The following is a 25,688-nucleotide window of genomic DNA, read 5'->3' as shown; positions in this document are numbered from 1 at the left end:
TTAAATTTATATTGTCAAATAATCTGTCCATTATTTTCTTGAATAACTAATTAGTTGTTGGGTCTATGAAATGTCAGAAAATGGTGAAAAAATGTCACTCAGTGTTTCCCAAATCCATAGATGACATTCTTAAATGTCTTGATTTGTCCATGACTCAAACATATTTATTTTACTGTCATAACAGAGCAAAGAAACCTGAAAATATTTGCATATTGAAGAAGCTGAAATCAAAGAATTTCGGCTTTTTTTCTTTAAAAAAAAAAAAAAAAAAATACTCAAAACGATTAACAGATTAGTTTGCTTTTTTCTTCTTTTTTTTAAGTCAAAGCCTACTTACTAGCTTTTTTCTGGGCTCTAAAAGGTCTTCATCTGCTCAGTAAATTCAATGAGCAAAATCTAATGAAATGAAAGTAACTTGTATTTTAATTTCATCAACACAATTACAAAATAACTTGTCTAATTTGATGTATCAGATAATCTGCCGTGTATAAAGCAAGTGAAATTACAAGCAGACATAAATAATATCATAAACACATACTGATCCTATTTACTTTGGTATTTCCTCCATACAGGATCCACTGTCAAAGCAAAACCTCATCAGCCAGTAATTAAGAATGACAAAATCAGGGGCAAACATGGAGTGAGAAGCAGTGTGTGCTGTGTTTGCTTTGTGGCTTTTGTGTAAGGCTTTCATCACACAGCAATACAGAGAGCAAACCTGATGCAGCAGATGTTGGCTAAATCCGACCGTTCAAACACGCTTCTCTCCCTATTCATCTAAAATCAGGACTTGAGCTGCTCCCTTACTGAGTCTGTTTGACTGGAGCAGGAAGTCAGTGATTGTACTTCTATTATATTACGCACACACACCCGAACGCTGGGAGGGAAAAGATGATCCGAGCCTTTGAAGCCTTTGTGTTTACACAGAGGAGCAATATGTTGTCATTAGACAATCATGGAAAGGCACTCTTAATCCTTGTGCTTCTCTGTACAACAGTCTCTTCCATTTAATTATAAAGGGGAGTCAGCATGCGTCACAGGTGGATTTATTTGCCTTACATATACTCACAAATCACAGTGAAGGTCAGAGCAGAGCTGCTTATGTTACAGAGCCTAAATAAATCATTATCTCTCATAAAATCAAATTCAGAGGAACATGGCAGTCGTTTTAACCCGACCACTTCAAGCCATACGACACATTATTGTTGACCTTTCCCCAGATTTCAATTGCAATTACTAATATACTCTATTGAATCACCAAAAAAGTTATCTTATCCGAATAACTTTGGATTAGTTCAAGATCAAGCATTGAAATATTACTCCCTATACTAAATAAAAAGTGACGCAGCCACAAAAATTTGAGTTCCACAAATATTCTTTTTCTCTTTAAACATCTTAGAATATTTTCAATGCAAATAAAATGCATTTTGCATATTCAGTATTTACAGTTGGTCAAATAAAATTACCCTTATTAATTACTGTACAAACTGGAGCACTTGCCTGAGAAACCCTGGATGTCAGATGCACTTTTCACGAATTAATCGAGCACTTGTTATCGTGGAAAAAAAGTTTAATAATTTTGAAATGGCCATATTTTAAAGACGTAATCAAAAATATAATCAAGTAAACCTTAATAATGTAATTATAATCCAATTACACATTTCAAATGTTATCCGGGTTGATTATAAATACTTATTATTTGTCATCTCATTACGTGATCCTGGCTACATGTAATCCGTCACAGTAACAGAATTTAAATACCCCAGTAAAATAAGTGGCATATCCCCACCTACAGCGCAGGAAATCAGTCACATATTTCGGTGAGTGGATGTGTTAGTGGGTAGCAGAGCGTGCTAGATACAAACACATTTAGTGCACTTTCAATGGATTACTCAACTATTTAGAGACGGGTCCCTGGTGCAATATATTTGGGGTGTTTCCAAAGCGTGACCACCTCTGCGCTATTTATTCTACAGAACTGAAAGCACTATTGGACTGGATCCTTCCAGACACTTCCACGTTTTTCTGTGACCACACAGAAGCGCTCTGGTTTAATCCTATTACATGTCAAGCACAAAGGGAGATAAGAGGTTTATGTTGGGGTTCCATACAGACCGAATCTGTCTCTCTCCCTCGGGACACCGAGAGCTTCACATTTGGTCATTTTGATACTGCCGTTGACACTAGTTCTTACAGCTGCCACAGCGTCTGTTGTGGAGCGTTGAGAAGAAAGACATACTGATAATAGGATTGCCTGCGTGTGGTGGGGAAACACTGATGATGATGAACGAAGATCAGGTGAATGACATGATCCAGAGATGGGTAAGTAAACAATATTCTACCACTGTAGTGCAATTTATCACCTGTCATAATGATACCTCAGAGTGTGAACTTCACGTGAGGGGAACTTTTGAAGGGTGCACTTCTAAGAAATCCATCACCCATTTCGATAAATGAGTTGATGGTGTCACACTCAACAAGAACTGGTATACGTATAAAAAAAAAACTGTACAAGTACTTTAAATGGTGACCTGCACGAGTACTTGTCATTCATTTCAATCGTTTGCCGTTCTAAGGTGGCAATGCTATAAGAGATACCGTGCTGTTTTCCTTGCAAACTTGAGGGCCTGTAAAGATCTTTCAGAGAACACATTGTGATTGAGTCTCTTGCTAGCTACATAAACATGAACTTGAATTAGCTGCAGTCACAAGCCTTTGGCTTCGGTTAGTAGAAGGCTAAGCTATTAGCAATAGTCTCTCCATCTCTGAAACACTTTGTTGATACCGATACGTGTTTTATTTAAGCGTCAACCCCAGGGTCTGAGCAACAAAGCCAACGGCAAAGTGCCAAAAACTGTAGTTTCTCAAATGGCAACTTGAGGCTGGCTCCAGAAGGCAAATTTTCTTTCAGTATCCTAGGAACTGCAAATTTGCCTCCGGAAGCCAGTCAATCCCCATAAACCCCATGTCATATTAAGGGTGTGGCCACTGTGAGTGACATCATCTTGGGCTCTAAGTCAAATCCATCCCTCACTCCGCCACAGCTCCACCCTGTTGTCCAAATATGTTTACTTCTGACTCCAAAAATCCAAAATGGTGAAGGCATATCGAGGCTTTAAAACAGGAGTCCACAAACTAATTGGTGACATAACAGTGGCGATGACATTTTCTTTCATTCAGTTGATGGTTTCATTAAGTTCAATGTCAGAGTCTCTTTTAGATCATTTTTAGTTTGAACTGAATCAGACTTTCACCATCTGAAGGGACACGCACATGCATCTGCATTTGTAGAACAGCCAGTGGGTGCGCAATCTTTCTGAAATGACCAGTGATTGGCCAAAGTCTCCCATCAGGGGCTAGATTTTCTAAAGCCTAAAAAAGACAAGCTAAGACAGCATGCAGAAGTTTTTTTCTCAGACCTACAATATGCTCCAAGTTTATTATGGAGTTTTTACCCAATGATGCCCAAAACACTTTCTACCCCAGCTTTCAAATTTTGTTTCATATGGTTTATGCTCAGAATGAAAATCTGCGTGATAAATAACAGGTGTCCTGCCTCCATCTCATATTTAGCGAAATACTCCAGAGGACAAATTGAAGCCCGAGGACTACCAGCAGTTCAAGAATTTGGGATCTGCCTGTCTCACCCAGGGTGACAGCGCTCGACTACTGAAATTCCTTCACGACGAGAAAAACCAGGTATTTCTCCTCTGCCAGATCTGCTCTATTCTCCACCTCGACTCATAGAGCTCACACCTTACACATATGAAGTGACAGTGACAGTGTTAATCTGTCATACAGCACTTAAAGCACATACACAGTCACACTGCAGCCTCCTGAGCAACAACAGCCACATACTGTATCTACCGAAGCGAACAGCAGCAGCCACTTCCCCACTACCAAACTATGCTAAACATTAAAATGCAGCCACCACTCTGTGCCTCTTGACCCGAAGGTGTGGGGAGGAAACAGGCAGATATTCAGTCAGATTTCTCGCTCCACTGATAACCCTCTTCAATATGGCACTCCTCTAAGTGCCCTTGGTTGTCCCATCTCTCCACGCTTCACGTAGTCGTGTGCAACGTACTTTTAGAAGTATGCGTCATTTCATACACCACCTTCTTTTTGAGGCCAAAGCAATCTCAAGAGGTTCGAATGATTGATTATCAAATGAGAAATCCCTGGCTTTGAACGTAGAGAATAAACCTTGGACATTGGGGGAGATACTTTTAAAAGCCAGAGCACAACCAGTAAACTGCACAACCCATCGTGTGTGTATGTGGTTCTAACTTTTCTTTTCAGAAAAGCATCGGAGACTCTCAAAATGTAAAGTCAGAAATAAATATAGTGTTCTGTTGGTACATTTCAAATCAATAAATTCTGCTCTTGTAACGTGCGGAGACTTTTATTGTTTACTCTTTTGTACTTAGGGGATTGTGAAGTCTATGGGCTGTGTGCTCATTGCACCTCTTGTAAATGAAGTGGTTCAAAAAGAGAAGAGTCTCGATCACTGCCAGGCTGCCATCACACATCTGACCAAGGTACATACCAAAAATTCACCTATACAATGTGACATGATCCTTTCTATACATCAGGTACATAATGTTTAATGTCTGTTCTGTCGTCTAGACATGTAGACCAGATGAACTCCTGCATAGCTTGCTGGCACTTGTTGAAGACATTGATCCAGGCACCATTTCTGAGACCATTTTAGCCCTTGTTCCACATCTTCAAACAGGTGACAGAGCTCTTGATTCAATGCTATTACTTACTCATAGTCGCGCTTTCTATGACACCTGAAACTCTTGAATAATGCATGAAAAGAGTATGTCAATACTGTGTATTATACCAACAATTTAAATACTTTACAAAGTGAAATATTACATTTGCTCATAATCTCTATGATATGTAAAGGACCATCATGCAAAAACTATCACACTCGTAATTTCTGAAGACAGAGAGACATAAAGACATGTACGAGGGCCTATAGCAACTTATAACGCATACTGCAAGTGCTTATAAACCTCACTGCTAATACTGCTTTAAAAAAATAAATAAATAAAATATATATATATATATATATATATATATATATACACACACACACACACACACACATATATTTATATTCCTTGATACTAGCTGCCAAAATCAAAAATAAATGACTCAATGAAAAAAATGTATATGCCAATACATGTCCCAAAAATAGTATTAAAAATAAATGTAAGCATTGATGAAATGTAACATAAATTGATTATGTTTTAATTTGCGTCTTTATTTATTTACCGTATTAATCCCCTATTGGTGTACTTTCCTATTTTAATTGTTCATTTATTTTACATTCTTTTTTTTATCTAATTTAAAATGTATTATTTATCATCATCATCATCATCATCATTATTATTATTATTATCATTATTATTATTATTATTTTATCTATAATTGTATTTATTTTTCTTGCATTTACCACCTATCATGTTCCTAAAACTTATCATTTTATTTATACAATTCTTTTTGCATTTCTTGGTCATTCAAAGTTTGGTCAACTGACAGCAATGTTTTCTTCGAAGGGCAACTTTTCCCCAGTTGATTGACTGACAAATTCTTCCATTTTTTGGGGGAAAATAATGTCATATTACTCTATTTATCAAGTGATTTACTAATTTATTTCTGCAACAAATATATCTAGGAACATTATTAATCATGCAGCTCAATGGATGCACTGTAGTTGTAGTAGTCAGTTGCCAGTTTATTAGGTAGAGGAGATGTGTTTCTGGTAGTTAAATGTGGTGAACAAAATAATAGACACACCTGTCAGTATAATGCAATACAACTCACCAGCAGCACAAACTGCAGCTTCCAACATGACCATTCAGTTGAATCAATACCTTTCAACAAAAACTAAACATTACGACATTCATGAGGGGAGGAGTGTACCTAATAAACTGGCAACTGAGTATAAGCTTATTAAACATCTATATGTGTTCATTGACAGTTTACTGCCAATCAAGAGAACACAGTTGTTTAAAATATGGGGGTTGGCTCCCCCTGCTGCACACTGACGCTAACAACAGCCTTGTGTTTTGTAAAGTGTTGCTTCAGCTGGATGACAGAAAGGCAGAAAGTGTGGGTTTGGTTCTGGCCGCCCTGCAGAAGCAGCTGACTCGCCTGCCTGTGCCTTACACCCATCGGCAGGCGGAGGCTGATGAGCACGGTCTGTGTCGCTGTTGCAATGCCTTGGCTGCGTTTACGAAGCCATTCGTCGAGGAGGTGAAGAGGAAAAATGGAAGCTATGTTGCCACCTCTGAGAATGAGGAGCTAAGGATTGAGCTGCTCAAGTTGTAGGTTTTTACCTCTGTTTTTTGGGGTTAAAGGCAGAGTAATGGGATGCTATTAAATTATTATTGGAGAAATTTCATTTGTTTGTAGTTTTTCTATCTATGTGTCAATCGTTGTTCATTTTTAGCAATGTTTTAGTTTATTTTTTTATTTTTTCTTCCAGTTATAGTAAGGAAAAGCTAAACGAACTTGACCACTTTTCATATGAAGTTAAAATATTAATGTTACAGCAGAAGTGTCAATGACAAAATAATTAGAAAAGGCTATGGTTATGATTATCTGCAGCTGCATGAGGAGTTTGAGGGACCCTCTGCTCGAGGCTGAACTGAACCGAAACAGAAAATCGTCACTGTGGCTCTTTGCAACAGAGATAATGGTATAAGCGAGTTTTTCCTATTTTCTATCAAAGGGCAGAAAGCAACTGAACAGTAGGTCGTGTTTCAACAGGATTTTGGCACTTATTTTCACTGTGCATCACTACAGGCCACACTACCTGCAATCCAAGAGTCTCTGTCAGAGCTCCTGTTCTTCAGCCCTCTAAAGAAAAGCCCCCAGATGGACGACAGTCAGTCAAAAGAGTCTAGAGCTTGTCTGGCTTATCTACTGTTTGTCCAGCTTATTACCATCGACAGCTTTCCGGCAGTATTCAGGTGAAATACTAAAAAAAGCCATAAATGTGGTCAGACTGATATTCATTTTGTTGTCCTGTGACAAACTATTTACATGACACTGTTTCTTTCTGTTCCAGTCCTGTATTTGTTCTTCAGTGCAACATGGAATACATCAATCAACTCCTCAGCATGTATGCTGTCAGTACAATATGAACTGAATATAAATTCCTGTTTCAAAATGACTGATTTCATCGTGTATTCTTGTTTCTTTAACAGCAAAAAGGAATCACATTTGCTCAAAGGACTGGTAAGGCCACATCAATGTGCAGAAAGTTTTAGAGATGAATGAAAGCAGAAAACTGAGGGCTTACTTGGGCTTCATTGTGTATTTTCACTCAGGCGCTGTATTCAAAAAGCCTGGAGAGCGTGCAGGACAACAGCCTTCCAGTGAGTCTACAGGAACTGAAGAGCTTCTACAGTGTACCACAGGTAAGACAAGCACACCAATGCAATGTGGGCCAGCTGGCACACTGATGTACAGGTGGAGATGGTACGAATTCATAAACTTTATGAGTAATTTTGACCTATCTGTGGCTTGTGGTGTGCTTGAATTCACAGAACCTGCGGCAACTTCTTACTGACTGCCCAATGCAGCATTTGGTGAGTAGAGGGCAATTATGCTTGATGAGAGGGATGTACTCTACATCTGTGAAACACAACAACTCGTTGAGTTTTTTCTTTTTTTTTTTTGGTATGATCACTGCTCCCCCAGAGAGAATCTGGACTACAAGTTCTCCAGCTCTTCATCAATAAATTAGATCTCGAAGCAAAGCACAAGTTCTTCAGGTGAGAGACCAAACCTAACATTCATGCATATGAATAAGACTACATGTTCCACTTCACATTTAAAATCTACTATATTTTGATCTTTATAGGTTATCAAACTTATACAGAATACTTTTTGGTATCTGTTTTATATTGTATTTTTAATACATTCTTCCTAGTTTATACTGCAGCTGTTTTTTTTTATCATGATACAACCTATTTTCCAACTTTTCAGCAATACATCACATTTAAAGGGTGACTTTTTCCAACCTGGACCCTATTTTCCCATGTTCCTCTGTCAAAGTGACTAAAGTACTATTTGGACAGGATTAGTTTTACATATGGATGTGGACTAATGTCAGTTTACCACAGGATGTCTGTGATATAAATGTCTTATTTGCACGGGACAAGAAATCTCCATAATTCTACCAGAGATGGGAGTGGTAGCTGTGTCGCATCACCTCCCTGTCGGCATGTGCGTGCTATGTTGCTTCCTGTATGTGTTACGTTTACGGTAATAATAATTAATGATTAGCCCAATGTGAAATATTGCCCATGATCAGGATCGTGTGTACACAACGATTAGCAATATGTATTTATATTAGGCCTACCTAACACAACCAGAAGTCTCGTGGCTCTGAAAAGTGCTTTCTTCTCGACCTTTTTGATTCGTCTCCCATGTAGGGCTATGAGATCATTAGAAGAATGTCCACAATCACGACTGTCGTCAACACTGAATGCTTCTTCAAGTGCCTCCATCATCAAAAAAACGCGGAAAACTAGTTGTAAACACGGAAAAATGGTTGTAAACAGGACGCGACAAAATATTTACATACATTTTTACAGAGGATTGTGTTCGCACAGGATTAATATTACCCGAGGTATTTTCTCCAGACCGTTTTACAGAAGGTAAAAGTCACCGTAATTTTTACTGACATTACATGGCGCGTTCGGACAGGACTAAAATCCCTGGTAATAATTACTTTACCCCATGTCTCCACGTTAAACTAATCCCGTCTGAATAGGGCTTAATGGGAACAACAGTTTTTTAAACTGGTCTAGTACTGAGTGAGACAGCTGCAGTCAGCACCTATAAAATAGGCTGCAATCTCTGAGGATATTGAGCACCATCAATTAACATCTACTACAAGTGCTTGTTTTTGCCACTGACGGGCTCGGATTGTTGTTGTAAGTGTCCGAAATCAGTACGGAAGGGATTCCTACAGAAATAGATCTTTCTGTTAGAGTAAGATCCTTTTTGTTTCAGTCATTTTAGTGTTGAGAGCCAGCATATTATCACCTCTAACTGGGTGCATTATTGGTTTATTTCAACCAAACCACAGTTGGTGACTGCTGGAACAGTGCAGAGACAAATCAAGACAGCTTTCAAGAGTTTCATTTCGCATCTGTCGACTTTGAATGAAGTGTGTTTTATGATGATAAAATCACTGTTTATTTCAATAGTCTCTGTAGAGATAAGTCCATAATGTTGTTGGACACTTAGAATACCAATTTGATTTGTCAGTGACAAAATCAAGCACTTTCAGTGGATGTAAATGCCCCGAGTTGTGACACTGCAGCCTGTTTCGATACTGCTACTGCAGTGGTCTCGCTTACTACTGGACAAATTTTAATAACTGTTGTTACAATTAGTCACTTAAAAACAAAAAAACTGTAAAATAGGGTCCAAGCTGAAATACACTGAAGTTACCCTTGATTATGCTCCAGTGTTAAACTGTTGGGCATGTTTTAACATAATTTGACAGATTTACCTATATGTACATTTCTAATTTATATTCTATCTTTATTTGCTGTGTTCTTTTTCTGTACCTACATCTTATCTTACACTGATTTGAAAACTATTAAGGAAACACATATTTTCCGTTGCAGGTGCATGTTAAAAACCAGCAACCATGCGGGAGTAGAGAGTTACATAGTGAAGAACATCAGGAGTCAAGTTGAATTTTCTATGGAGGTGAGGTGAAAGACTTGGGCTTACAAATGTCACATGGCTATATTCTGTAAGAATTAAGAAGACCCTGCCTTTGTATTTGATGATTTTATTTGGAGGTGTTCAATCTTCATTTGCTCCTCCAGCCAGGTAATGCCAATAAATGGTTCCTGGGGAAGGAGTTTCTCTCGTTGCTGGGACTGGTTTTCTGTTTGCCGCAAGGTGCCGAGACTGATTTACTTAACAATATGGACAGGTAAGGAACATGTACAACAGCTTAACATTCACACATGCCTGCACATTTGTTACTTTTAAGTCTACACCAGGCATAATCCATTAACTACAGAAAACATAGAGTTACCATTTTCCAAAGAATGCCGCAAATTTTGGAGGCCTTCTGGCTACCTGAGACACAAATTGAGGACAGCCACCAAAGTCAGACGTTCTTCAAATCCTACACATAAGTATCTTTATTTAGTCAAATCACAAACCACATACATGAAAATGATGCCAGCTCTAAATATGCATCTCCAATATGCTTCGTCCTATGTTAGAGATATGGAAAATCAAATGTACAGCTAAGATAAAGGCTACATTTCATGTCATATGGAGCTAAATTAATGTAGATTTGGATGTAGAAACGTATGTGGCACTATCCATTTCAGCATTACTTAAAGGTCAACTCCATCTGCGTTCCTTTGTGGGTTTTTCTAATGGAAACACCCACTCAGCCATTAACGACAAGCAGCTATATAAGTTAGAGTGCTGATAATTATGGTAATTGAAAGGTTAGTTCAGATTATTTGAAATGGGGTTCTCTGAGGTTCTTATCCATTGTCAGTGTATTACTTTGAGGAAATGGCAGTCCAAATGTTCCCAGTTTGGAAAGGTGGAAAGAACTGAGGCAGTTATATTGCTGTCTTTAAAACCGCCAGACTCCTTTGACAGAAACAGTAATTTTAACTCACAGAACATGGGAGTTGCTGGTCTGCCACTGCCTCACTTAATTAGTTTGTTTGTGTTATTGTATTACTTTCGGATTCAAACTTGGCATCAACAGCTTTCGTGCCAGTTACGGGGTCGGAGGAATATAGCTAATTTGGAAGACTGATAACACACAACTCTTAAAGAAGACTTGGCTTAGTGACAAAGACGCTAAAACAAGTACTTCAACCACTTGATTGTTCAGATTTGAATACATAAGGAACACTGCTGAGGAGAAACAGAATGGCATTAAAACCTCATAAGAAATAAATAAAAAATAATGGACCTACACTTTAAGTTACAGACCTCCGTGGCTACTTTTACCATTTGCAAAACAATCTCGACTTTCTAGCGATTTCACTTACTGAGACTTAAAGACAAAGGTCTGACATTGTGACAGCTGGGACACTTCATCCAGACTGAGCCATGAAGCAATGCCCTGTCTTTGTTCATCCAGGATAATGGAGAGTCTGAATCTTCTACGCTACCTCGTCATCAGAGACAAAGAACTGAGGAGCAATGTAAGTCAGCCTAATTCAGTACTTTCACTGCCAGCCTGGTTAATGCAGAGAGCTGATGATCTACTCCTCCTACCTACAGACAGCTGTGTGGGAAGAGCTGTGCAGGATCAAAGACGAATACCTAAAAATGCTGCGTGTGTGTATCAGCATATCAAGAGGATATCATTCGGCTGAACTGAAGGCACTGAGGGAGGATCAAAAGCTAAAAGCAAGAGGTAGGCTTTATCTTCTAATCTGTGTAACAAAATGACTTTGGAGTAACCTTGCACAAATGGTGGAACTATCTCTATTTCCCTCCTCAGAAGCCAGAGATGCTGCCAGATCCACCAGATTAGTCAAAAGCATAACAGTGAAACATGAGAAAGTGTCCAATATGTCCCCAGAGGTCCAGAACCAGGTACGGAAACGTTCTCTCCTATAATTTATATTTTAATTCTGGCCTTTGTAGAACCAGCACACTGACTATTCTCATGCCTTGCAGGTGTTGCAGAGTGCTTTGGTGACATTTGACCTGATGGAGAGTCTTATAGTCCGCATCGAAGAGATCGCAGAGGAAAAGCTGAAGATCCTAAACTAAATCGAGGTGCTCAAGTGTCACTTCAGACTGCTGGGCTATTTTCAGAAATGGTGTTTTAATATATTTGCTGTTACAAAAAACACTTGTTGAATTCTTTTTTCTACACCAAAGTTTTTGTAAGAATATAAAAAATAGATTAAACTGTGCTAACATATTGAAACACATCTTTTAAACCTGCTTTTGTATATTTTCCAAGTAAAGCTTGTACTGGTTAGCATCAAATAAAACAACACAAGTGTTAAGTGTGTGGAATAAATGCTGGATCATATGCTTAGCTTTAAAGAATGTCTCTTAGCATCTCCCACACAGGACTGCTTTCAATGATGTGAGCCCGAGCCAGAGACATCCGGTCACGGATACTGTCCACATGGGGCTTACTGGTGGCCTGCAGATAAATGAGCCTTGGCTTACTTCAGAGTGTCACCAACTAACAACAGCATGCCTAATTTGTTATCCAGAGTTCCCAAGTAACTTGTGTGCACTGCCTGCTGCTGCTATCTTTACCTTGGCGATTGTCAACATTCCTTTGACAATCTCAGCATTGTTTCGCACAGGCAGGATCCTGAGATTGCTGCCAAAGAATCTGAAAGAGAAAAAGACAAATATTATAAATCTAAGAATCACTATGACTATGTAATGTTTCTGTACATCAAGCAAAACAAGGGTGACAACTGGAGGAAGCGTATTTGTAAAGACACAGCACAGCCATTTATCTACCTGTGCTGAATCACTGACAAGATTTCCAACTCCTTTTTCCCATTAAAGGGGGCGTACAGAAGTAGAAAGCTGTTCCGGTGTACTTGCACAAAAGTCTTGATCCTCTCAATGAGTCCAGGTTCCTCAAAATTCTCCAGGAGGTCTTGAGGGTCAACCAACAGAAATGCCGTACCTAGGCAAGTAATTAATAAATATCTTAAATTAAAAATGCAAATTACAGCTCAAACGGATCATAAAGAATATGTACCATCTAAGTTTTGAGAAGGATGCAAGGGCAGCCTATCGAAGTATTACTGTATGTTATATACTGGGTTTAATCATGTGAGGCAAGTGTATTGGAGAGGGTTCTATAGGGCAGTGGTTCCCAGCTGGTGGGTCAGGGGTTCACCCTTAATAGACCACAAGTGACTCACTTGTGGGGTCTGTAAAAAACACACTTTATTGTAAGTACATTGAAAGAGAAAAAGAAACTAGAAAGAGACATAACAACAACACAGACAGCAGGAGACTCAAAACAACCACAAAGACAAATGAAACACACAGAAACATAAAACCACCACAAAGAGACATAAAACGACTAACAAGGACACACCAAATGACTACAAGACACACAAAACAACCACAAAGACAGACAAAACAACTACAAGACACACAAGAACACACTAAACGACCACAAAGATACACCAAATGACTACAAGACACACTACAAGACACACCAAATGACTACAGGACACACAAAACAACCACAAAGACACACCAAACTACAAGACACACAAGGACACACCTAATGACCACAAACACACAAAATGACTACAAGACACACAAAAACAACAACAAAGACACACCAAACAACTACAAGACACACAAGGACACACCTAACGACCACAAACACACAAAATGACTACAAGACACACAAAACAACCACAAAGACACACGAAATGACTACAAGACATGCAAAGACACACAAAACGACCACAAGACACATCAAACAACCACTAGGATATACAAGATAACCATAAACGACGCAGTTTTGTGTCTCCTCCAGACTGGGTGTCCTACATAGGTGTGCTGGGGGCCCCTTAAACGCCTGTGCCCAGGGGCCCCTTGCCTTATAGTCTCACCATGAGTGATCTACAGCAGGTTTACCTGACAGAGGGAAAATGAAGGCTCCGGACTCAACACTGTCTGAGAACCTGATTCGGTGCTGCTGCGCGCTTAGCATCCTGCCCGTGTCATGGCTCTGGTAAAACGAATACAGATCATTTTACTAACGTGGATTCTAAATTCAGATAAAAGCCAGAAAACGCTGAATGAGTAACGTTAACATTTCACCAGCTGTCATTACCTGTACTGACGTTGTGTTTATGGTGGTTGTGCGTTAAGCTAGCTAACGTCAGGTAGCTAGCAAACATTGTTCACGTTACTTATTGGATCGAACAGAGTGTTTGAGACGTTAGCCCTGTAACGTACCTGGAGAGAGGTGCTGACTATAACCGTTGTTTTCCACTGAGGAGTCGTTTCTTTGTGTGTTTCCATCACCAAGTGCTCACTGGAAGGGAAATTAATGGCGCAGTTCTGATAATGACAGCGTCAAACTCAACAAACTGTATTTGGCTCTGAGCTCGCGCTGCATCATTCGCACGAGACACCTGTGTACGTAGCACGAGCGCCTGTTTTGTTAGAAATCCACTAGAGGTCGCTGCGGTTTAATCCAACAATGTCTATCTATCTATCTATCTATCTATCTATCTATCTATCTATCTATCAAATAATTCAATTCAAATAGCTTTATTAGCACGAACAAATATGTTTTTGCCAAAGTATGTCGTAAAAATTTCAATTAAGATGAAATAAAAAAATAATAAAAATAAGTAATTAAATACAAATAAAAATATTAAATATGTATCTATCTGTCTACCTACCTATTCAGTTCAAATAGCTTTACTGGCATGAACAAATACGTTATTGCTGTAATTGTTATTTTATTCATTTATTTATTTTTTAAACAGACCGAGTTCATTCATAGTTATTATGTTATGGAGTAATTATAGTTTCTTTTTTTATTATTTTGTTTTTTATTTTTGTTCTAGTTTCAATTTAGTGTTCCAGATTGGGTTTGCTCGTTTCAGTTTAAATTTTGTTGTTTAAAAATATTGGTTTTAGTTTAGTTAGTTTAGTTTTAATACTTAAAGTACTAGTTTTATTTCATTTTTATTTATTTATATTTAAATAACAAAGGGTCAATATGTTTTTAATTTTTGTTTTCAATTTTGTTCAATGCCCTTCAGTTTCAGTTTATTTCTAACATTTTTAAATATTTAGTTGTACTTTAGTTTTCATTAGTTTCAGTATTAGTTTTATGTATTGAATTTTCTTATTATTATAATATAGGAGGTATTTGTCGGAGGCAAAATTTAAGCAGTTCAGAATAGGCATTACAATACACACGCAACACCCTGTGAAGGCCACTGACTCAGTCATGCAGACATCCCATTCTCAATAAATACATGCAGCAATTTCTCCTCACTGTTGTGTTGACAGATTAAATGAAACTGTGACGGACTAAAATACAGATCTTTCTTTCATAGATGTAGATTGTGGGGGGGGATGCAGGGGACATGTCTTTCTCAGTATTTAAAATGTGTATCTGTCTATGCAAAAGTAGCAGGGGACTTTTATTTTGACAAAATTGCAGACATTTACAGCATAAATTGATGGGCTACTATGACATGTCAAAGTGTCTGCTGTGAAAAAGGTCCATGTTGAAATGAAACCTATATCAGTGCAGAATGTCTGACAACTCCTCTATGACTTGACAGTGAGGACCACGTTTCATTTTTTCAAGAAACACAAACCTTTATTTCCAATATGACACTAAATGCAAGCCAGTCGGCTGATATTGTTTTTTCTTTAAGAAACGTCAGTCCACCATATTATCAGAAGACTGCCATGAGAAAGAAATGATTTTTCTCTTACTCTATTCTTTTCTAGAGCTTCGAAGCAACATCAATTAAACAGTCAGACATACAAAAATATCAGCATGCATAACAGCCCACTTGTGTCAGGAAACAGTCCACTGAGGGCATCATGAGGAATGCAAATAAGCTGCTGCAAAGTCCAGAGTTTTTGCAGAGTCCAGAAAAAGAGACACGTCAGGACAGAATATGGTTATAAATTATAATAAATTAAGACAAAGTTGATGTAAATACGTTCAAAGTTCCCAGAGAAGGTGTCAACTGTCCGGCAGGCTCTCCTCTGTGCAGTCAGTGATGTGTTTCCAGTTCCACGATGGTCCACTCCCCCTGTGGAGATGCAGCGTCTTCTGGGGAGAAGCTGGTTACTGTGATGCTGGTGGAGGAGTCCTCCATGGGCGAGATGAGCTCCGCCCAGCGTTTGAAGGTCTCCTTCTCTGGGGACAGGAAGGCCTGCGAGTCCAGGCAGTCACGTGACAGCGACAGTGTTTGCTTGATGAGATACTGGGCCAAGTTGAGCTCCTCAGGCACGGGGTTTATGACGCCCAGATTGGACTCGTGGTCCGAGAGGAGCTGCCTGAGCAGGCTCCAGTCCCGCTCTGCAAACTCATTGCTTTTGTCATCGTCCTCTCTCTGCTTTTCTTCCTCTGCCTTCAGTTTTACATTCTTGTCCTTGTCCGAGCAGTGCTCGAAGGCTTCTCCCACATCCATCTCGTAAATGGGAGAGAGGGCTTTGGATGGCCGGCGGTCATGTTTGCAGGTTTGATCCAATCTGTCACAACCATTGTCCCCTAAAAACAATTGACAATACTGCAAAATGACAAACGGATTCATTCCTCCACAGTTCTTTTTCTTTTTCATTTCAGAGACTAGTCGCTGCCTACTACAATAAAACACTGATTACTGAATGTTTACCCTTAATGCAACTGTGTCCCTTAAAAGATATTCCATAGTGAAGTTAGGTGAGGACAGCAGTGTGAAAGCAGTGATGTTATGATTGGTTAAATGGCGATGCCAATTTTAAATTCACCAGTTTGAAATTCACCAATCACTTCAAATATGGATATCAAGGGTATACAGTTGCCTTAAAGGCAAATGTGCACAGAGGAATGCATCTCTTTATCCACCTGTTCAAACAAAGTAAGCCATGCATTGCCAGCACCAGTGAACGTTGCATTTTGTCAGCAAGTAACAGTGATATGTTTCGAGATTTACGTGCAGGTCTTTGAGCGGGCAGACCTAATGAACAGACTGACATACTGTCACAGAAACCTAAAAAATGCAAGCAACAGTGCTTTTACTTAGTAGCACAAACGATGGCACACCACCATGTTTCTTTTGACATTCTTTGTGTTTTTCTATTTTTAACAATTTCAAAAAAGGCAAAAGATGAAGTAACTGATCACTGTTTGATATTGAAAACAAAATAATTTACACGTCTGCATGGGGATAGACCCTCAGTAATGGTGCAGCAGGATTTCTTTTTCTGAATATGACAGTGAAAAAAGAGAGACATGGCAGGACTATGAAAGCTGCTCTAGAGACACATCACACACTTTACAGAGGAGGCTACTGACACTACACAAACCTACTGAACAAAAGCTTGTAGACAACAAAACACGGTTCTCTTTAAGAGTGGATGTCTATGCATCTAGACATAAGTCTACTGGGTATGACAAAAGGTGATGGATAATGGAAAAAATAAACAAAAATGAAAGAGGGGAATGACAAAATAACTTAAACAGCATGCATGTGTGCAGTGCAAAAATAACAACAAACAAAAAAAACTCAGGAACAAGTACATTCTCCAGTAGAAATAAAACTAAACAGCAAGGAGATGCAAGGGAAAAGTTCCCCAGTATAACACACTTTTCTGAGAAGCAGTGGCAGTTTAGTGTCATCTGTGTTGTACCATGTATTTTACCTTGATGTCAGGTAACAGAAATCTCAAAGAAATCACTAGCTTGTAATTTACCTGAACACAAATTTAAAAAGGTGCTACATATACATTTTAACATCAACACATCTTTTAACATTTATTTTGACATGTTGATATAATTACCGTAAACTAAAGGACCATCGCTGAGAGGTCGAGCAGCATCAAGTGACGCCACCTGACAACTGACACAAGGTCCAGCTTGTGTTTCTTACCATGTTTGTTTTTCGATATGGTTTAATGAATGAAAAGCCAAACAGATTTATCCTTTAAAATAAAGCAAAAGGAAAAGCAACAGTTGTAGCAACATTTTCTGAGCAATGGGGTTTATGGAAAACCCAGTTGCTAGAATAATGTTGGCGCTGTATGTTTCTGCAAACCACAGGTTCCTTACATTTGTACATTAGGTGCCGGATACGTTGAAACTTTATTTTTAACTTAATTTTAATGTGTGATTTTGTTTAGGCACAAAAACCACTTGGTTATGGTAAGGGAAATATCATGTTTTGGCTTGAAATACCAAGTGGTGGTAGCACAATCCACACTGGAAATGCTGCAATGACTCGGTAAAAAACAACCATTTTTCGACACACTATTCCAGCTGAAAACCCAGCGATGAGTTGGTAAAAGCAGCCACATTTTGTGGCACTATCCCAGCCAGAAATGCAGTGTTGTCTTTGTAAAATACAACCGCTTTTTGTGGCAATATTCAGGCTGAAAACAGCACTGTGCGTGTAAATAAAGACCGCTTTTTGTAGCACTACCCCAGCTGGAAATGCAGCGATACGTCGGTCAAAAACAACCACTTGTATGGCATTATGCTGGCAGGAAATGCAGCAATGTCTCTGTAATGCCAGCCAGAAACGCAGCTATGTCTTATTAAAAAATAACCGCTTTTAATGACACTATTCTTGGTGGAAACACAGCTATGGATCGCTTAAAAAAGCCATGTTTAATGCCTAAAAAGCTGCTGAAGATGCAGTGATAACTTAAGCTAAAGTACAACCTCTTTTGGTGGCATTATCCCGGCAGGAAACGAGTGATGTCTCTATAAAAAAAAAAAAGATTTTCCTGCCACTATTCTGGCTGGAAATGCAGCAATGTCTCTGTAAAAAACAACCGCTTTTCATGACACTATCCTGGCCAGAAAAACACAGCCAGAGGTCCCTCAAAAAAAACTTGTGTGGTGCCTAAAAAGCTGCTGGAAATACAGTGATGTCTCTGTTAAAACAACCACTTATCGTGCCACTATTACAGCCTGAAACACAGTGACGTCTAAGTAAAAAACAACTGCTTTCTGTGACACATTCCCTGTGGAAACACAGCTACGGGTTTTGTTTGTTGGTCTTGAACTTTAGTCTGCAGTTTGCCCACATACTACATACTTTAAAAATGTTGATATGATATAAAACATACAAATGTAACATATTTTCTTCTTGCAACAGGGCTGAAAATTTTGTCTGAATTTCAAGAAACACAAGCTTCATCACAACACTATGAGACATAAAGTGATCTCAACGATGGTCACTGTTAAAGTAATTATACGGACGAACCACATTTAATTTGGCGATGATATATTGATGTTAAAATTATATGTAAAGCACCTCTAACTATGTCAAATTATCTATGGCTTAAAAGGGCCAAAGACTGTTCCACTGCATAAAAGAAATGACAAAAATAATCAAAAAATCTTATTTTTATGTACATAAAAGTGCATTGGTATATCTATGTCACAGGCCTTGTCACAAGGCAGATTTCTTTTTGACAAATACAATTCTATGATCAGTCTTAGTGAAATGTACACTGCTTTCCCCTTTTTTTTTTTTTGTGTAAACTGAGTTACCGTGGCCTAAACGCCTCTGACTAAAGGTAGTTCAGTTGTTTTAAATGTACACTTTAGGTTATTTGTTATGATGAGACCAATCGCCATCTTTAAAAGGATATGGATGTTGCAAATTCAAATTTACAACAGCTACACAATCGATGGGTTAAAATGAGAGGAAGCTTCAGCTATGAAAATATGATGATTTCATTTGAATTTGAACTTGTATTTTTAATTAGTTACTGCACTATATCCTTTTTTCTGAAAGAGGGATAGGTTTATGTTGGATGTAGGTAAGGTCTAGGAACCAGAGCAGAGGAGAATGAATCTTGCAGGGACAAGCTATACCTTCACTGATGGAGTTTGGGGGTAAGAGATGGCTTTGGGGTCTAGGAAGGGTCCGTAGATCATACATTACCTGCTGGAGATTGTGCAGCATGTACAGGAGAGTCCCCTGTCAGCTGAGGCTCATTTAAGTCTAGATGTAAATCAGCTTTCTTGCTTTCAGAGGGATTGGGGTGATTTTTGCGCGGCGCTCCGTTGTATTGTTCAGTGTGCCGCAGATCCAGGTGGCACGGGCGCTCCTGGGGAGGGAGGTCTCTAGTGTCAGCATCCAGGAGAGGACCACTGGACTTCACGCCATCGGCCTGGATGTGATTACTCTCCTCTGGCATGGGCTCCTTGATCTCTGTGAGGAAGATGGAGGATTTTTCTTCCTGTTCCTCATCGTGCTTTGTGTCTGCGCTTTCCTGATGGCATGGTAGATGGTTCTGTTGGTCACCTGAAGGGGCACAATTGGACTGAGGAGCTGCAGAGTCAGACTCGAAAACATCACAAGGAGTCACAGCGTCGTCAGGCTGCTGAGGTGGAGTTTGGATGCCGCCCTCTTCTGAACCCAGCTCCTCACACTCGTCAACAGAGAGCAACACTGAGCGACGGAAGTTGGAACTCGACTGGTAGTCGGGCTGGTCGTTCTCCTGGTCCACACCGTCGTCATCAAAAGCAAGATTGACGATCCCCTGAAAGTGTGGCGAGGGCTCAGTTGGCGGCACTGAAGCCTGACCTGGAATCACCTCAACTTCAGACCTCTCATCTTCCGTTGCCTCTTCATCTTCGTCTTCCTCTTCCTCCTCAGAGGAGAAGAGCTGGTGGTCGGGGACGCTTTTTACAGTCACAGTGGCCTCCACCTCTGAGTGCTCCTCCTCCACAGGGATCTCGTCTCTGTGCAACCAGGAACGAGGACGCTGCCTAACTCCCTCCTCCTCGCTGGTGGTCTCAGCGTCTCGCCCACGCAGCCGCACCTCCACTCTCAACCCTGCGCCGCTTTCGTACATCTTCAACTCCTCTGGGGTGCTTGTGTCGCTGCTGCTGCGGCCCAAGAAGTCGTGGCAGCGCATGGTGCCGCACTTGGAAACGCCTCTGTCGTTGGAGCAGTCGTCATCTTGCGAGCCTCCCGCGTCATAGTCCTCCGAGCGGGGCTTGATGTCATCAGAGGAAGTGGTGTGTGTGCTGCCAGTCTCGGACTCCGGGCTGACCTGATGGTGAATACCGCTCCAAGAGTCTTCTATGGGAGTGTCAGTGCTTCCCATGCTGCAGGGGGTGTCTATGGGGTGTTCGGTGTCTTTTGGAGAATTTGGGGAGCTGACCTCCTGAACCTGCCCTCCACTGATGTGAGCAGGGATGACATTGCTCTGAGACTGTTTCACTTTACTCCCTTCAGTCTCTTTGCGAGTGTCTGCATTGGCAGCTTTGACAAGGGGGATGCTGTTAGCTGCTGGTGCACTGTTAGTGTTTTCTGACTGTACTTCAGTCGTCTGGAGACTCTTCTTCGGGCTCGATTCTACCTGAAGGCTGTGTGAATCCCCTTCGCCCTGACTTGGTGGTTGTGCTGCAGGCTGGTCAGAGAGCGCTACCTCTGTACTATCTTTACAAACTTCAACATCACCAGTGCTTTCAGTTGGAGCAACTTCAGTTTTACTGTCTGTATTTTTACCATTCGCTACCTCTTTTCCTTTAGTTCCTGATTTCTTGGAGGCTGCTGAGGTTTTGGAAGCTCCTCCCGATTTTGGAGAAGCTCTCTCCGCAGATAATTCAGTAGTACTTTTGGGCTTTGGTCCAGACTTGGCAGCTCCTACGCAAGATTGCTTGGCGGGGGCAGAAGAGGCTTTTGGTGGTTTAGCACTGGATTTAGCCGAGGCTCCAGTCCCCGGAACGGGCTTTGTGATCTTCTTTTTAGGAGCTTCACTGGCTGCTTTGTCTGGTGCTGAGGATTTCGACCCATCCTTGCTGTCTTCTTTCCTGGGGGAAGCTGGCTTCTTCATAGAGGATCCAGGCTTTGAGGCTAAAGCAAAGACAGAACAAAACGTTAATACACTGCCTCCGTATACTGACAGACGTTTGCAGACGCTGAACATCTCACCATGGTGTTCTGGTGTGCCTCTTCCCTTGGTGTCTGCTCTCGCTGCTGCACCTCCAGTAGATACTTTCTCTGCTGCACCAGACTTGCTTTTGCCACTGTCTCTCACACTTGACTTATTGGTAGGACTGTGGTTGACGAAACACACAGGAGACACCATGAAACAACAAAGTGACCACAGATGCTTTCACCACAATATCCCCAATAATTAATACCTCTGGGAGAGTGTTGCAGGGAACGTAAATCATGAATTAATATTTAGCACCAGCGGGGGGCAGCAAAGTTTCTTCTCCCATTTTGTCAAGGACAAGCCTCTGAGACATGAGCTGATTATCAAAGAATTTCAAGTTGTTACTTGTGTCCTTGAGAAGGATGTTCTACCCTGGTTTTTAACAAAATATACCAGAGGAACAAGAGAACAGAGAGCACGTTTTCTTACAGTTTGAGATATGCTGTGTGCCCAAAGTTGATGGATTTTTTTTTATTACCTGACATCTTGAATTTATCCAGTGCAGGATCAACCTTAGATTATGATGATAGTTTATTTAATACCTGACATACAAACGATTGGTCTGGCTACCTATATTTAGGTTAGAGGGTAGTTCAATGTTACCTGTTCTCCCAGAGCATCTTCATGTACACAGCCAAGAGCTAATACAAATCCTGAAAAATTAAATTTTGATACTATGCATATACATATACATATATATATATATATAATCTGTTAACTGAACCATCTGCTTCTTTACAAAAGAAGGCTTTCCAGAGATTCAGCTGAGATGTGTTTTGTTAGGCTAGCAGCTATTTATTGGCTCACTTACATGGTTGCTTTCCAGGGAGACTGTTAAATATTGATGTGCTCCCACGACAGATGGAGTTTGGATGATGCAGATTGTAAAACGGATATTTTTAACGTCTTTGAAGGACAGATAAGAGGCTTGTCAGGAAACGCTACACAGCTGCTTTTAACCTCCTGACAGCCACATGTGGCCTAAAAAAACAAGCCAGTGATGCTGTGCTGCCACACTCATCTTAATTGCCCTACATTTACATCACTGAAGATGCGGTCTAAGGTGTGTATGTTTTGCCTCCTTGGCCCTGAATGCCTAAAGCTAATGGAGCTGGGCATATCGGCACTGAGCTCATATTGCATCTTGGCCTGGTCATGTTAAAAGGATGGATTGGATTCTCATGAGCTCTCTTTGGGTTACTAAAATGTTTTTGCCCTTCTGATATATATTCTGTATTTTGAAAGGTGCAAGTCAAGTTCAAGTCACCTTAACCATCCTAGATGTTCTTGTAGGCCACATTTTCAGTCTCCTGTGGGTGATTTATTGTCCAAGTATTATCTATACGTAACTATACAATGCTCTTAAATTATTTGGGCTTGTGTCAGGGAAGTTATTAACAACCAAAATACGCACTGGATTGCTGACTTGCTCCTTAAACTCTTGAAGACGATCACCCAAAACTTCACTTGGGTTACATTTTTCAAAATGCAGCAGAATGGCTCCACCCGACAGGAATATTCAAGGGAACGTTGACAAGGACATCACTTGCAATTCACTGAATGCGCAAGAAGTGATGAGAACGAAGAAACTCACCTGCTGATCTTTGTTGCATCTGATTTCTGAGGAGGTTTTGTCAATGGGGATTTGGTCACCGCCTTAGCCTGGTGTTTGGGCTTTGCACCTAAAACACAGAAAATGAGTCACATGCACAGAACAGACATTTGTCAGGGCACACAGTTTACACAAGGATAAAGCAAATACATAGTGGGATACATGTAGGTTAGAGTAATATGTGCTGTTATTGTGTGAGCTCACATCGCAGATGTATAGTAAGCCACTTTCAGGGTGGGGTACAGGGACATATGCTGTGCTGAGGCCCAGTTTAGCCATGAAAACTATGCTGGATTTCCACTGCACAGTACAACACAGCTTGACTCCACTCGCTTGAAACCGTTCTATTTTTGGTTTTCCCTGGGCAAACGTTTTGGATAGTACCTGGATCTTTTTTTGGTACCACCTCAGTCGAGTTTCCAAGTAAGATACTACAAGGTGGAGTTAATCACTAGAGCGACACGGGACATCCTGCACAAACCCGCCATTTTAAACAACCAAGCTACCGCCGTTAGCGATCACAATGTTTTTAATCACTTGACCCAGATCTTTTAAAAAAGGCAGCTTCCAAAACTTCACAGAGAACAACTGACAAAATACACACGTTATCTGTTTGGTTGCTGATGAAAGGATCCAGCAAGAGAATACACTGTGTATGTGTCATGTTGAGGATGATGTCACAACAGTTTCACGTGGGTTCGTGATCATGATCAGCTAGGGCTTGTTCACAGTGGACGCGGAAGTTCTACAAAGCACACCACACAATTTTCCACGGAGCACTGCCCGCTTCCTTTCGGCACCCAATTGGGCTGTTCACACAGGACGCTCCGTAGCCCTACGCACCACCATCTCTTACTCTGCACTGATAGTTTCAGTGTCCGGGCTATTTTTTCCACAAGCCACGAGTGAATCTGGCCAGAAAACACACTGATAATGTGATACGAACATTATAAAAGTATGTTTTATATGACAAAGATTGTCTTAATTCTAATAAATTACAGAATATGCATCCCATGCTTAATTATTCCACATATTTGTCGGCTGTGTCGAAACAGAGAGTGAGATAGACACACACTCACACAAGCAGACAGAGACGGAGCCCTACGTGTGATAAAAAACAGAGCAGAGGAGCAGAAGCACTCACAGACCGGCACGAAATGTGTTTCTGGTGTGAACAGCCAGGCGACTGCTCCAGACTACTCGCACAACAACTGACATATCGGGGCATTTCCATGTCCAGTGTGAACATGGCACAAGAATCCTGCCCGTATTGAGGGAATCAGAATTCAAGTCAAACTAAACCACGCAGTGAGAATCTGTTCTAATATCAGTCGGGATTACCCCACCTCCATCTTCCCAACAAGAGCTCAAAGTGATCAGTCACACCCCCTGTGTGACAGCTGCATAGGCTTTGACCTCTGCTGTTCTGCTGAGAGTTTGTACACTGATACCAGCAGGCTGCCGAGGACAGTTGATGTGCTTTGTTTCCTGATAAATCAATATTCATACATGACACTGCCCTTGTCTTCCAAAAATCCCTCCTGGCCATGAAACAACATTCATCATACTAATTAGTCTGCAGGTCCTTTCATACCTCAGCTACAGCACTATGCCTGGAGCTGACTCCCCGACACTTCAGCTTGGCTACAGTGATGCCCTACGATGTAATTGGTGTCAGTCACAATGATGAAATGTAAAAAAGTCGATAAAGAGAGTAAACCTGGAACAGAGTGGGTGTCATTGCGAGGGCTGCTGGCACCATTCTCTGGCGAGGCGCTGCCCGATGTGGATGTAGCGCTGGGCTGAGCCTGGGCGGTGCCAACAGTGCTGTCAGCCTTTCCTGTTGAGCTCTTCTGAGCCTTCATTACCCCCGTCTGGCTCGCAGACGTGCAGCTCGGCGGAGATGTTTTAGGCCGTGCACCTGGGTTTGGCTTCTTCTCTTGCTCTCTAGCTCCATGAGAGCTTCTGGGGCCGTTGGCGCTGGCTACATCCCGCCTGGCCCCTGCAGCTCCTGTGCCATTGACAACTGGTGTGCCAGCTGATGCCGTTTTTGCTTTTGCTGTTACACTCCGGTCTCCTGGCTTCTTCACATTCTTTGCTTTGGATGAGTGACCGTCTCCTGGTTTGTTAGCTGTCCCCAGTCCATCAGACTTCATGGCTGATGCAGCGCTACGGTAGGAGGAAGCTGTGTTTTCAGACACCCGCTGGGTCCTGTGCACAGGAGGACTCTCAGGGGCAGATGAAGGGCATTTTACAGCCCTTGACTGCAGAGGAAAAAAACAATGGATTCATTAGCAAATAACCAAAGTGCAGTCACATGAAATTAAATAATACTAGTGCAGATTACCACAAGCAACTGGAGCAAACTCCTAGAAAAAACGCTGACTAACATCAC

General features: G+C 40.8%; 3 protein-coding genes across 5 annotated transcripts in view; 1 reads left to right on the top strand and 2 right to left on the bottom strand.

The window, feature by feature from the left end:
• Positions 1-2,104: 2,104 nt before the first annotated feature.
• Positions 2,105-11,808, top strand: LOC125896135 (glomulin-like). Its single transcript, XM_049588497.1, has 18 exons — positions 2,105-2,322; positions 3,574-3,699; positions 4,431-4,541; positions 4,630-4,738; positions 6,092-6,341; positions 6,625-6,715; positions 6,823-6,989; positions 7,088-7,141; positions 7,227-7,257; positions 7,350-7,439; positions 7,569-7,610; positions 7,723-7,796; positions 9,666-9,750; positions 9,873-9,982; positions 11,168-11,231; positions 11,311-11,446; positions 11,534-11,628; positions 11,713-11,808. The coding sequence occupies exons 1-18, from the start codon at positions 2,278-2,280 to the stop codon at positions 11,806-11,808; spliced, it is 1,776 nt and encodes a 591-aa protein (XP_049444454.1). The 5' UTR covers positions 2,105-2,277.
• Positions 11,809-11,824: 16 nt separating this feature from the next.
• On the bottom strand, positions 11,825-14,171 carry LOC125896142 (protein SPO16 homolog). The gene is made up of 5 exons (XM_049588507.1): positions 13,996-14,171; positions 13,672-13,765; positions 12,526-12,697; positions 12,313-12,391; positions 11,825-12,193 (listed from the first exon to the last, which is right to left on the bottom strand). The coding sequence occupies exons 1-5, from the start codon at positions 14,059-14,061 to the stop codon at positions 12,086-12,088; spliced, it is 519 nt and encodes a 172-aa protein (XP_049444464.1). The 5' UTR covers positions 14,062-14,171; the 3' UTR covers positions 11,825-12,085.
• Positions 14,172-15,228: 1,057 nt separating this feature from the next.
• Positions 15,229-25,688, bottom strand: part of btbd8 (BTB domain containing 8) — a 37,384-nt gene continuing 26,924 nt past the window's right edge. For all 3 annotated transcript variants that reach the window (XM_049587566.1, XM_049587568.1, XM_049587567.1), the window contains exons 15-19: positions 25,014-25,557; positions 23,276-23,363; positions 21,675-21,799; positions 19,674-21,596; positions 15,229-16,288 (exon numbers count right to left, since the gene is read on the bottom strand). In XM_049587566.1, coding sequence (XP_049443523.1) covers positions 15,789-16,288; positions 19,674-21,596; positions 21,675-21,799; positions 23,276-23,363; positions 25,014-25,557 — 3,180 coding nt within the window. In that variant the 3' untranslated portion in view covers positions 15,229-15,788. The remainder of the gene's footprint in view (positions 16,289-19,673; positions 21,597-21,674; positions 21,800-23,275; positions 23,364-25,013; positions 25,558-25,688) is intronic.

The sequence above is a fragment of the Epinephelus fuscoguttatus genome, linkage group LG10 (assembly GCF_011397635.1).
Source record: "Epinephelus fuscoguttatus linkage group LG10, E.fuscoguttatus.final_Chr_v1".
In the NCBI taxonomy this organism is placed as follows: domain Eukaryota; kingdom Metazoa; phylum Chordata; class Actinopteri; order Perciformes; family Serranidae; genus Epinephelus; species Epinephelus fuscoguttatus.
Note: the sequence above shows the minus strand (reverse complement) of the source record. Positions and strands in the feature narration are given on the sequence as shown.

Bases quoted from the DNA above. Each gene is read 5' to 3' on its own strand.
- LOC125896135 (XM_049588497.1), top strand. From the start codon at position 2,278: ATGATGATGAACGAAGATCAGGTGAATGACATGATCCAGAGATGG. The intron at 4,542-4,629 runs GTACATACCAAA...TCTGTCGTCTAG, and splicing joins CCATCACACATCTGACCAAG to ACATGTAGACCAGATGAACT. The intron at 11,629-11,712 runs GTACGGAAACGT...CATGCCTTGCAG, and splicing joins CCCCAGAGGTCCAGAACCAG to GTGTTGCAGAGTGCTTTGGT.
- LOC125896142 (XM_049588507.1), bottom strand. From the start codon at position 14,061: ATGGAAACACACAAAGAAACGACTCCTCAGTGGAAAACAACGGTTATA. The intron at 12,698-13,671 runs GTAAACCTGCTG...TTACTTGCCTAG, and splicing joins CTTCATTTTCCCTCTGTCAG to GTACGGCATTTCTGTTGGTT. The intron at 12,392-12,525 runs GTAGATAAATGG...TTTCTCTTTCAG, and splicing joins TTGTCAGTGATTCAGCACAG to ATTCTTTGGCAGCAATCTCA.